Source organism: Lampetra fluviatilis, chromosome 2 (genome assembly GCF_964198595.1).
Source record: "Lampetra fluviatilis chromosome 2, kcLamFluv1.1, whole genome shotgun sequence".
In the NCBI taxonomy this organism is placed as follows: domain Eukaryota; kingdom Metazoa; phylum Chordata; class Hyperoartia; order Petromyzontiformes; family Petromyzontidae; genus Lampetra; species Lampetra fluviatilis.
The window spans coordinates 9,388,075-9,401,244 of record NC_136276.1 but is presented as its reverse complement, the minus strand read 5'-3'; the positions used below and the strand labels follow the sequence as shown (position 1 = coordinate 9,401,244).

Sequence of the window (13,170 nt, the reverse complement as noted above, 5' to 3'; positions counted from 1 at the left end):
ACTGCATTAAGAGGCCTTCATCCAACAGTGGATTGAAAGAGGACTCTAGATTATTATATATTTATGGGACCTTTTTTCCAGTATCCAAAATGATGAAAAATAAGAATAGGTTGTACCCTTTGTTATTGCCAGAGAGGGTAAAACGTATTATTATTTTTAATTATTATATATATATGTTGTTAGCTTGTAATTTCTCACTGCTGGGAAAAGACCTCCCCCGTTGTTATGCATGTTTCCATTCTTTCCTCTTCTTAGTTGTTCCCGTCCTTATTATATGTACACACATTAATTGCATCCTTATCCTCTCGCATAACACACTTTTATATGTCTACGGAATGCCACAGCCTTTTATGGGAGTGCTTTCCTCTGGCGACACATGAGACATACTGCCGCAGATGATCAAACTGCCCATTTAAAGGCCCTCTAATCAAGCACTACATGATAGTGATACCATAATGATAGTGATATCAAGTTATATCTGAACCAATCTTGCTCCCCCCACACACAAACCGCCAGTTAAAGCAGAGTTAATTTAGTTTCGTGACCAACACAGAGGTGGGAGGGTCCTTCATCCAGCAGCACACTGACAAAGGGGCTATGATTAAAATAAAATAATTATACTTTTCTAAAGAGACATAAAAATTGTATTTATTACGACCATAAATGCAGCACCCACCACACTCTCCAGTGTATATGAGACTAGCATGCAGCAACAGTAACACAAGTAGTGCAGACATCTAGTGAGATGAAATAATATAGTTTGTAGAGACGTAGTGAGAAAAGAGAATATTGGCAATAAATTGAGATGTTGTCTTATAAGGGTGTGTGTGAAATTATTAGGTATAAAATAATTCATTTCTAAACTATAACTCAGCCATTGTCATGATGTGTCCATGTGTACCTTTGTATTGCATGTTAACTCTTTGTAAAAAGAACACCCCAACATATTAATTTGCGAAATAGGATCACGCCATGAAATCAAAGATAGGGGATTTCAAACGAGATGCGTTCGTAAAGCGACCATTATGGCCACAGTCCAAAAAGGACAAAATGCGGCGTGTAAAGTGAGGTTGTGGGAAAGGAGGTAGGGCCACTCACTCTCCTGACAGCGCTTGCCCATGTATCCCTCAGGGCAGGAACACACGTTGTTCCTCATGCAGTGGCCCCCATTCTTGCAGGCCGGGGAGCAGATGGCTGTTGCGGTAAAGCAGCATGTTAGCATAGACGGTTCACAGCACACATGACGTGCCACATGATTACCCCCAAAGGCCAAATTGAGACTTGGTCGATCGTGACAAATTACTTTTGATTTGTTGGAAAGCAAACGACATCCAATAAGAGCATTTCTTTGTATTTTCAGACAGTATAGCACTTCAAGAAATTAAGGCACAATAAAAAAATATATACAAGGGGAGAGTGGTAGCACAGTGGAGAGTACACTGTGATATGAAGCTACCGCCCCAAGTTCGATTTTTGTCCACATATAACACTAATGACGAGTGATATCTGAACTGCTCCTCGGCCTCCCCTTCACCAACCTGCACTGACCAGTGTGGTGAAGTATGGTCAGACAACGCCCACGACTGACATGGCGTGGAGAGGCCTTCATGCAGGAGTGGAGTGCATTGGCAAGGGCTGTAAATAATAATTTCATTGTTTTCATTTATTTATCCAATAAATAAATGTGTGCATATGTATGTATGAAGCACCGTGTACCATTCTGACAGTACGGCCCAAAGAAGCCCTGGGGACAGGCACACACGTGTGGCCGGACGCAGGTTCCTCCGTTGAGGCACACGGGATGGCAGGCCGCTGAGTCACAAACAGACGCACGCAATGCACACGTGGACCTTTCCGTCGCTGCCATCCAAATACATAAACGTCAGTGGGTACAGTGCGTTCAACACATAGTGGTGATTTTGGGGTGCAATCCATAAAAAATGTAAAGTAAAAAATAAATTTGCAGTCCCGAAAAAAATAACAACCACAAAAATGAACAGCGGACAAAGCAATATCTGCTTTTTGTTTTCTGCATTTCCACGCTGCGTGGAAGAATCACATTCCCAGGCAGTCCCAAATTCGTACCGTAGTGTACAGGCACGCTTCTACTTATGAACGAATTCGGTTCCAGAGGTCTGTTTGTAAGTCAATTTTCTCGAAAGTCCAGTTTTACTCTTATCGATTCTTATCGATTCCAGCATGTACACTAAACACGGGGAATGGCTTTGAAAGTTGCATAATCTCCTGTAGAAGTAGATGCTATTGGTTCTTCATGTTCTTCAGATGTAGATGCTAATTCCCTCTTGTGTTCGTGTTTATTCTCTACTCTCTTAAAAAAGACTCGGTCCGAACAGGCAACTGGACATCCAGACAGATTTGTTCGTATCTCTGGAAATTTGTAAGCAGAGAAGTCCCTGTATAGTAACTCTTGCAGCATTGAGTTGGGTTCCAGAATTGGCTGGTAATACCCCACCTCCGAATTACTCTAGCAGTTCTTGGACACACTGTATACGAATTCAGCTATAATTATTTTATTCTCATTAACATTTAATTCACATTTTTGTTTTGTTTCTATTATCTCAACAGATGATTATCACGATGATGAGACCCCACAATGTTAGAACGCCAATTGTACACCACTCAATGTATTTTACACTGCAGAATACGTGCTGAAAATGGGAATGGTAACAATGCTCTCAAGTTCAAAGTGTGCAGCTAACAGCTTCTTTTGGACTGCCATGATGCCATGTTCAATTGGAATAAAAGTGTGTAGTGCTGTACAATCTGCAGAAGCATTCCTATTCATCAGCAATTGCCAGGTCTCCATAATCACAATCCCCTGCACCCTGCAGTCCGTCTAAACATGTTCAGTCCCTGAGTGACGTGCCAGGCAGGATAAACTAACATTTCAGTGAACAAATAAACGTAGCAATTATATTGTGAGACGTTGATAGTGTTGAGTACAGGAATACTTCGTGTGAGATTTGGCTCGCTGTATTCATTTGGGATGGAGACAGAACGAGAGAGATGAGAAATACAAAACGTGAGGTAAGGAATCGCGTTTTCAACAAAAATTTCACGATTCGCCGAAATGTAGTTTTACATTTTCCCCACTAGATGGTAGAACAAGACCTTAATGCACAAGTATATGCAGACTGAGTTTCTCCATCATACCACTTTGGTTGTTGCCTTTTATTCAATGAGGGTGGAGGAGTGGGGGCTCATTTGCAATGAATCCAGAGAACTGAGTTTGAATCCCGGGTTCTGCTAACATTCGGCAGTAGGTTGACAAAGGTCTGTAAATCATATTATTTGTCATTAGAATTAGTTTCAGCTTCCCTCCCCCCCTAAAAATGCTATCAGCATCACGTCAAGAGAAAACATTTCCATTTGAAACTCAGCAGCGAGCAGTGCACCACCCAGTGTTGGAGCAATTCCCCCAGCAGAGAACATCACATTCCTACTTCTGAAGTCACTTTAATAGGTGTATTTGTTCACACTGGGGACAAACCTGCGGCCAACAAAGATTGTTTGTTGCATGTTTAATAAAATAATTGTAAATCTGACATGTTGTAGCGTGGTGTTTTTGTGCAGTCATTAGTGACTGGGCCGAGGCCATCGACTCCTTGATCATGAGCATCCTGTTTAATCATGGGCAACTGCCTGGACTTAACCCTAGAATCCTATCAGTGCCCAACCTGGTGCTTTGACCTCTAATTCACCCAGCTATGTCCGTTACAGATATACACACACACGTGTGTATATATACATTTTATATGACAAAAGGAAAACAAATACTCACCATTGCTGCAGGTGGGTCCATTCCAACCCGCCTTACATTGGCAAACATCCGGAGCGATGCACTCCCCTCCATTCTCACAGTGCCGATTGCACACCACTTCACAGCACATCAGACAAACACCACGACGTTGTATTATGCATCTGAAGAACTTCAACATTCGTAAAATGTACCCAAACTAGGACTGTCAACTGTGTGCTCACGAAAGTCAGTTTTGCGGCTTACTGGTCTCGCAGCGAGGGCCCACGAAGCCGTACGGACACGAGCAGTGGTCTCGGGACGCGCACGTGCCTCCGTGTTCACACGCAGGACTGCAGACCGCTGCACAAAAACATACTTTCTGCACCGCTATCTCTAAACACGAAGCTGCGTATAAATTAGAGTCGAAAGGTGCCGAGTCTATGATATCAAACGCGCAAAAGACCGAGAAGCATTGGTTTACTTATCATCATGGCCACAACTGGAACAATGGCTGAAATATTCAGACTTAAATGAGAGCATTCTGCTGATACACACGTTTAAATATTAATTTTAACATTATCCAGTGAGTTATAAACGATATGAGTAATTTGGCTTAGTCCCTAAAGGCATTCTATTCTCATTTATGTTGTTTATCTCCAGTCACATGCTTTGAGACGTGGTGCTTATTTGGTTAGTGAAGAATAATTCAAATTATAAAGGGCTGATTTCTGAAGCTGGTCAGAACAGGTTTGGCTAATAAAGTCCACTGGCCATGCATCAACGCATTGGCTTTTGTCAGTCGGCTTTGACTCAGGTAACCGGTTGTTTTGGATCACCATTGCATAGAACTTTGGATTCTGGAAAGACTGGTTCAAATAGTGGATAAGTAGAATTATGGGATTGATTTAAAGAACCGAACAATTGAACAAAGAACTGTACCTTCCTCGCAGTTGTGCCCATTGTAGCCGGGCAGACATTCACACACGTCTGGCCTCACGCACTTCCCACGGTTGCGGCAGTCGGGCCTGCAGATCGCTGCCAAGCCAAGGGGGAAAGAGCCTTGAGCAAGTGGAGCCATCACTGCTTTCTGTGGTTCATAGCTGAATACGGAATACGTGGGTAAAAGTGAAAAACGCAGCCCTGTAATTGCAAAGCTCACGCCACTACTGGCGGGCGTGCCTCCGCTCGACGTATCCCGAAAGAGCACCGCTAAGAGAATTCTAGATTTGAAGCTTTCGTGACTGCAAGGATTCATACTCTTAGGTTTTTTCGGTGAAGTCACGTAGGTAATAAAAACAAAAAGAAACCTAATAGAAATAATAATAGAAATTAAATCATTATTTTAACAAATAATAGAAATAATAATAGAAATAAAATAATGATTTTATTCTATTTTTTGTTCTATTATGTATTGTTATTATTTATTTATTACCTACGTTACTTTACCGCTAAGAGAATGTTTGACCGACTCTTTCATGCTGGCTAGATATTGGAGGAAGGGCCAGTATCCACACTTTTCCACACGCAACGTGACGATCGACTAACTGTGGTGTACCCAATATACTGCTGGGAGGAACAACATGGGGAGGGGTTAGTTAAAACAACAAAACTTGCACCATCGTTTTAATTGCTGCGCTGTGAGAAGCAGCTGGCGACTTCTGGATTTCAAGTATATTGTGCCAACCATTATAGCAATAGATGCTGATGGAACTATAAACACCAAAGTCCACGGATAACAATATCGTGTTGAAGTTTGTTTCACTCTCGATTTGGGAGATTCTTACCGGTGAGGCATTTGTATCCGGTGTAGCCAGGTCTACAACGGCACGCATTTGGGGCAGCGCACTCCATGTTCTTACCGCAAGGCATGGAGCAATGCCCTTTTAACAAACCACAGAAAAAAAATAGATCACAATCCTGACTTTGAGGAGTTACAGCGTCAACACCACGATTAAATATAAAATGTAATGAACAGATTTGGATGCAGCGGGAACACAATTTATAAGTGAGCCATTTCCGTTTAACGTCTATCAACTCACCTGCTCCATCCACGTTATTCTGAACGCCGTAAAGGGCAATGGCATCTGTTAGCTGACGGGGATATGGATCCAGCTCCGGCGTAATGGCAGGGTGGGGAAAGGCACTCTCCGGCAGGGTCATGAAGGGACTGGAGGTGGCCACGCGGGCAGTGAGGGAGGCCCTCGCCTGCAGACGAATGACCGACCGCACCAGCGGCACCCCGACCCTGTGCCGAGGTGAATACCTCTGTGCGGAGGAATACTGAACCCCGAGGCGTCGGCGGGATAGGGGTCGCTCTGGGTTTGGATTCAAGTGCATCCACGGCCCTCCCGAGATTCCCAACGGCGATCGATTGGGGGTTGAGCGCAAATGTACGCTTGATCGTTCCAGCGGCAGACTAAGCCGCGGCTGTTGCAGAGGCCTGGTCACTGGCTGTGAAGTCGGGCGTAACGAATCGGGTTTGTCACTGCCTTGGAAAGCTGTTTGAAGTCGTCCATGCAGTTGGGGCTGAAGTTTGTCCAGGCCTGGAATTTTGGCCTGGCTTGGAATTTTGGCATTCTGTCCTGAGCCACTTGACCGTGAAAGGAGAGGGGGAACTGGCTGCACGGGGACCTTCACGACTGTCCGTAACAGAGGATTATCAACAATTTTAGGACGATCCGTTACATCAGAGTTCAGATTTTCCATTCGAGTCGGTTGATTTGGTGGATTTTGAACGTCAAAAGACTCAGTGGCCTTTTGATCAGCACTCTGCACAGCCTTTAGGCTGGGGGGTGGCAGAAGGGTGGGAATAACAGCAACAGATTTCTCGTGTATGGAATGGCTCTGTTTGCTGAGCACGTCAGAAAGCGCTGCATAGGAAGGAGTGGTGGGAACAGCTCTGCCCTTCTCGCTGTTTTGAGCAGGAGGTTCAGGCTGCCTCAGGCCTGTGGAAGAAAATAAATGGAGGGGAAAGCCATTGGTTAATATACATTTAAAATTCAATCAATAATTAAATGCATTCAAAGTGGAATACATAGGTGAGCATTTAAATATAAAAGGTTGGGAAACGTGGAAAGGAGTCCCATGTTTTTGGCAAGGAGGACGTGATGAGTGCATTTTAGGAAGCCTTGTTGAGGACTTTAAACATCTTCTTGGTTCTTTCGGTAAAGTCACGCAGAATGGAACTTTACCGAAAGAACCAAGAAGATGAATCCCTGCAGTCACGAAAGCTTTAAATCGAGACTTTAAACATATTCGTTGCTTTCCCAACAGATGGCAGTAGAGGCTCAACAAAAGCAGTCAGAAGAGGTTCTCCACCTTGATAAATGTTTGAGACCAGCCTGTTAATTCCATCTTAGTTGTTCAAAGAGTGCAATAATTACTTCAACAGATTTTTGTGTCGTTCAGTGATAAATTCATAACCAGATGCTGTGTTTTAAATGGTACACGTGTAAGATTGTTGTTAAACAATGGAATTTCATTCAGGGGAGGCGAGTGCCCTCTTAATAATAACAATATGTGCCATAGGAAGTTGGAGAAAACGTTACACAAATATGATCTTTATTACATCAACCTGGGGACTCTTTGTCTGCCAAAAAGCACCCTTACCCACTCGAATGCAAGCAGTAAAAGTTATTCTTTTTAACAGCATGCCAACTAACAACTTCATTAAAACTCATAAAATCAAAAGCGTGCTAGTCTCATCTATAACAATTCCTATTTCTAGACACGGCATCCGTCAGCAGTACTCTGCAGTGAAATAATAACAAATACGAATAATATTGACATGTTCATATTTTTTTTACTTTTCTGCACATATGGCTCCACTCTGCAAGGTAAGGACATACACCGTTTTCAGGGCGCTATGCTGCCCCATCACATGCTAATGATTCACCCCACTCACAATTCAGTGCATCGTCGCAAATCAGGATTTTGACTCGATTCAAGAAAGTATTTCTTCGCATTTTGGTGAATGTCACGGTCTCCAGTGAATGGAGAAGTCACGTGGCCCAATTACATACAGTATACTGTATACAAACTTAAAAACAATGATCCTCATACATGTGATTCGATGTAAGGATTGTGAGCCAAAAAATCAACAGTAATCGATGCATCGTTACCCTCGTACGAACACATTATAATATTTAAGCAGGTGTAACCATTCATATTCGTACACCTCATGAGCCAGCAAACAACACGATGGTTGAAGGCACATGAAGATGACGGAACACCAAAAATGCATGCACAAGTACCAGCCAGCAACAATGGGCTACAGGTTTGGGACTACACAGGGCTTACATTATTATGGGACATTTTCTGGAGCACCCCAACCCTCAATCCCCTGGGTCCCTGCACTGGACAGCATATCTGTCAACCCCTTATCAGTGCCTATCTTATTATAGACAAATTCAGACCTTATTGGTCAGCCCGTGCCCTTATTAATCCCAACGCTCAAACCTACAAAGTCCCATCATAAGGGAGAAACACAAAGAAATAGACAACATTTTTTTGCCCGTATTGAAAACTCAATTTCCCTGGACAAGAATACAGGTAAACCGTGTGGGTTAACATGTATGGGACAGCTCAGAATGAAATTAATGCTCTGGGACTACACCTCCATGATAGAATGGGACCATGTTGACCAGCACAATTGAGACACCACTAATCTGAGATAAGCTCTGACCTAAGTCATGCGTACGATAAGGTCTTCCATTATTAGAAATTTCAGTCTCTAGCTCGTAGCCTCATATGATCAACGGATTCTGATGCAAGCAATGATTAGCAAAGCTGCTGTCAGTACGGCACTATGATGTTATACAGCGGCATGAATGGGCTGTCACAGGTATGCAATTATGACGCTGACAGCGGCACAATCATTTTCTAAGTTGTACATCTCACTGACATGCGTTCTCTGCATATTAAACCCACAAGACTGAATTATCTGCCGGTGCTGCGACCCAGTTTATATATCTGCATGAGATAAAAAAAAAAACACGAATAGCAAATTCATCAATGTATAAATCTCTAAAAAAGGAAATCATCATTTTGAATTCTAAAAGTACCGTCATATCCCGAGTAGACTTGTTGACACAAAGCCTCACAATGCTTACCTTGTATGAGTATCACTTGATGTTTCGACCAGCTATATAATGGCCTTGCAAGTACCAAACGCTGAGGCTAACTCAGCAATTCATCGTTGCTTGTGTACACGTGTCGGCAAGCTGGTCTTACGCGCTTTAGAGGAGGTGTATTGAGAAGTCAAGGCTCAACATTTATTTGGATAACGCATGGCAACTATAGCTTTCAACTCCTCCCAAATCTAGTCTGCATTCACACAAGTCCAAGCACTCTGTCTTCACGTCATTAAACTTAAAAAAAACGTGAGCCAAAACCCATTACACTCTGAAAATAATAATAATAATAGTTTAAGATCTCTTTGTTAATGGCCCACTGGGTGCAGGCCACCTTATGCAATGTCAGTCATGGGGGTTGCATTATCGTTACATCGTCAAACTGGTCATCACACGTTGCCGATGGGGCGCGTAGAGAACGGTCCAGATATCAGTCGTCACTGAGGTTAGCCACGGCCGGGAATTGCAACTAAGGTGACCAAGATGGGAGTGAAGTGTGCTATCCATTCCGTCATCGGTTCAGCCCCAATAACATTGCCTTTTGGGAGCCATTGTAAAAACCCAGATGGACTCGCAAGCAGATTTATATGTTTAGACAGCTGCCGAGCTGGCACTGGAAGTGGGACGACGCGAATAAACGCATGGGCGTCCCGCCACCCTCACCGTTGCGGGGGCTCCTTGTGCACACACGTCCGTTGCCGTGAAAACCCGGGGGACAGCGGCCGCACGAGTACCCAGCTTGTGGCGGCCGGCGCTCGAAGCACGCAACACCGGGAAAGCAGGGGCTGCTGCTGCACGGCCCAGCGGGTGAGGCCCTCCCAACCGGCTGACTCCCTGGACTTGGCCTTTCTAGTACAACTGCATCACCTAAACATGACATTGTGTGCATATGTAGGTTGAAGCATCATTCTTTCATCCGCGTATGCATTTGTCAAGCATTTCCTCCTGGTTGTATGGTGACGGATGCTGCCGTGGTGTTGAGGTCACTGGTTCGATTTGATTACCTGGCGCGTACGTTGAAACAAAACGGGCCTCTGTCCATCCAGTGGTGTAAATGGGTGTAAATGGGTACTCCGCAGTGAGTTGATCAGCAGGTCATATGAGTGGGGGGGGGTAAAGTGTGTGGGTACTTCCCCCCTCTTCCAAGACATCCAGCAAGTGTGGAAGTCGGCAAAAGATCCTTGAGACGAGCTTTCCAGAGCTCCTCTTAGTGGAGGCCCGTCTGCCAACAGTGGCATGAGCAGTAAGTGCAGGGATTTTTTTGCTTAACTCATTATTTTTTATTTACTACTTATTTTTCTTATGCTAGTCATTGCGCACGGTTGCGTTTTATTTTGCGAGCGGTTGCAGTTCACTTTGCTTAGTTGGTATTAGCCTTCTTGATTTCTGTTGCTCCATGCCCCCCGGTACCATTCCCGTTCTGCTGCAATGTGCACTGATGCACTACTTTGTTGAGGGCGATATTGGCCACGTAAAAAAATAAAGATTGATTGATCGATTAACATTGTGTTTTGTTTGTTAATATGGATCTGTAAAGAGACTTGGAAATACACCACGTATGCATTTTTCCTGCCGGTTCAGGCGGAGACACTCTATGACCCGCGTCACAATTTATTTGGCGAATAATTTTTTTTCTTCCCCTGGCCACATTTGTTCTTTGTTTGTAAAACGATATCATGATTGCTCTTTAACCGTGTGGAAACCAATGATATCCACTTAAAGATCATTATCGTCCATCAGATTACTCAGGCAATTCATTAAGTTATTATGTTAAGCGGTTTCTGTTCTTAAGCTCGGGCTACATTTACGTGACAAATGTTGGAGCGTGCTCTGCTCTGCCATCGTGCCAAAGTTACGTATGGCTCGGCTGTAGCGGGAAGCCTCCAAGGAAACGCCGCGCGCATGGGCCGCGGCAGCACGACGACATATGGTTTGCGCGTACCAGCAGGGCTGGGGCGCCGCTGCTGGGAGTCTGCAGCCAGCGGGGGCCCAGATGATGCCACCGCCGCCGGCGGGAGTTGAGCGTCCTCGGGAGCCAAAATCCCACCGTCGTAAGTGCCGGCGGCAACACGAGCGGGTCCCGCGAGCGCTGCTCGATCGATCAAAACGCGCCCGAGCGACGTGGATTCAGGCTGGGTGCGTGTTAACGTGAGCAGAGCGGCTGCCGCTCCGATGATTTCCTGCTTGGGGACGCGTCAAGAGTGGAATTCCCTACAGCCTCCCGGGCGCTCTCGGCAAGACGCACGGCATTTGTTTTTAATCAGCAATGCTAACGTGGCCTTGGAAGTTTAGAGGTTTCAACGGCAGCAAAAACACATCTTGATTTGGTTGACTGAACATAAAAGTCTACGATAGGGTTTAGCATTGACCTGCATTCTTGGAATTTTCTATATATTTTTAAAGAAAGTGTTTTCATGCAGTCATAAAAATATCGACTTTCAGATGAACAATTTTTTCGTAAATATACGTTGGCAGTGGTGAACAAGCACAAATAACCAAAATGTACACATCTATCAACACTCTACTATGAAGAAGGGCCATTTCAGACCAGTGTTAATGATAAATGCGTTGAGTTTGTATGACTTCAAGATGAACCGAGTTCCCATAACAATAAACAGCAAAGTGCCGGGAGCGCAGGCATTTTCTGCAGCCCATCTGTATTTATTCCACCGAGATAAATACATCTCGACCAAAACCTTCACTTTTATAAATGTTTCACATTTGTGGCCAGATTGTGGGAGGGCCTGTGAGGTGGCTGGTGAGGGGGATGGGGTGGGAAGGTGCGGAGGCTCACGGGTGCATGTGGCGCCATCTCCCCGCGCCCACGATGGGCAGTCCCCGCAGCGGAACGATCCGTACGAGTTGATGCAAACGACTCCAGGGAAGCACGGCGACCGGTTGCACTCATTAACGTCATCCTGGCAGGTGGGGCCTGATGAGGGCCGAAGAGGGAGTAGGGGCGAAGGCAACGTGGCGCAATTAGTCTCAAGTGGAGCATGAAGCGTAGGAAAATTAATTAGTCGGTATTAGCGCAGTAAGTCTTGACACTCTAAACTATGCCAATTGGTACACGGCTCAATGCAGGAAGAGGGGTTTTATTTTTTAATTATCATACCCAGTGCTAATTAAGAGGGCCTACACTGGCACGTGAAATATTTAATCACAGTCTGCTTGAGTACAACACTTAGTCAACTCTGCGGAGAGCATTTATAAAGTAATCATCGTTTATGGAGCAGCAGAATTTTGGATGAGATGCATAAAAGTCTTCTAACAGTGGGTATCAATGGAAACGACGCAGTTTGGCATCCAACGAAAAATATCAATGAAAGCAATGGGAACCAAATTATTCTCAGCTGCTGTAAGTAGTAAACCTGCACCAAACAAAAAGGTGCGTGGTGAATATAATTCGAAACGTGTGTCCACAGCGTGGGAATTCCTTGGGAGTGTATCACCCTTTCAGTGTGCGTGCGGACAGACTGCCTCGACCGGTGTACAGCTGTGTGAACGGTCGTGCCTGCAAGGAACAGGGTCTCACAGAGTTTGTTATGGTGATGGCAGCACAACGCACTTTTATTCTACTTCTTCTTCTTCAAACCTGAACTAAGAGAAGGTCGAGGCTGCGGTTTTAAAACGATCCTGAAGCTGACAGTTTTCTTTTTGAAATTGCTTAACTCGGGATGGATGTTAACAGATCGTATGTTAGGAAAACTGCACGAGCAAAACCACGGCTATTTATTTAAATATCATTAGTAATGGAAGAATCTGCTGATAGATGTCATCCTCTGTAAGGATGTATGGGCTGTTGAATTTCAATTGTCAAACCCTTAAAACAAAACAAGTTTTTCGCTAAAATAAATTAAGCCGCTATCTATCCTAGTTGCTAACAACGCAACCGGGGTTAGGGGGGGGGGTGTTACAAAAGTGAAGAGGCACAATAGCCCTCACCGCGATTAGTCCCCAGTGCCATTGGGGCAGTAGCAATGCCCGACACCATCCACCATCCATTGTGGGCGAAGGGCACCCATCAGTCTTGCTCATGCGCAGTGCAAGGGAGGCCTTCCCGACTCAAGAGAAAACGTCTGCTCAATTGTGTCGCAGCAATGTTTAACACACGTGGAGATACGCGTACAATGCAGTGGAGTCGTGTTTTTTGTTGCGACCTCTGTCAAAGGTCATAGGTTGTGCATTGCTTATTTTCGATCCTACAGGTACCTGGTTCCTTTCAGTAAAACTGAGCCCTGTGACTGAGAAGCGATGTTAGGCAATTTGAGATGCCGA

The 13,170-nt window shown here is 44.6% G+C and overlaps 1 protein-coding gene across 1 annotated transcript in view; it reads right to left on the bottom strand.

Moving 5' to 3' along the window:
* The window catches only part of LOC144942029 (von Willebrand factor D and EGF domain-containing protein-like), a 64,908-nt gene that overhangs the window by 5,387 nt on the left and 46,351 nt on the right, over positions 1-13,170 (bottom strand). The window contains exons 21-29 of the mRNA XM_078868648.1: positions 11,687-11,824; positions 10,835-10,981; positions 9,556-9,759; positions 5,545-6,705; positions 4,700-4,795; positions 4,025-4,120; positions 3,803-3,898; positions 1,717-1,812; positions 1,099-1,194 (exon numbers count right to left, since the gene is read on the bottom strand). Of these exons, the coding sequence (XP_078724774.1) occupies positions 1,099-1,194; positions 1,717-1,812; positions 3,803-3,898; positions 4,025-4,120; positions 4,700-4,795; positions 5,545-6,705; positions 9,556-9,759; positions 10,835-10,981; positions 11,687-11,824 (2,130 nt within the window). The remainder of the gene's footprint in view (positions 1-1,098; positions 1,195-1,716; positions 1,813-3,802; positions 3,899-4,024; positions 4,121-4,699; positions 4,796-5,544; positions 6,706-9,555; positions 9,760-10,834; positions 10,982-11,686; positions 11,825-13,170) is intronic.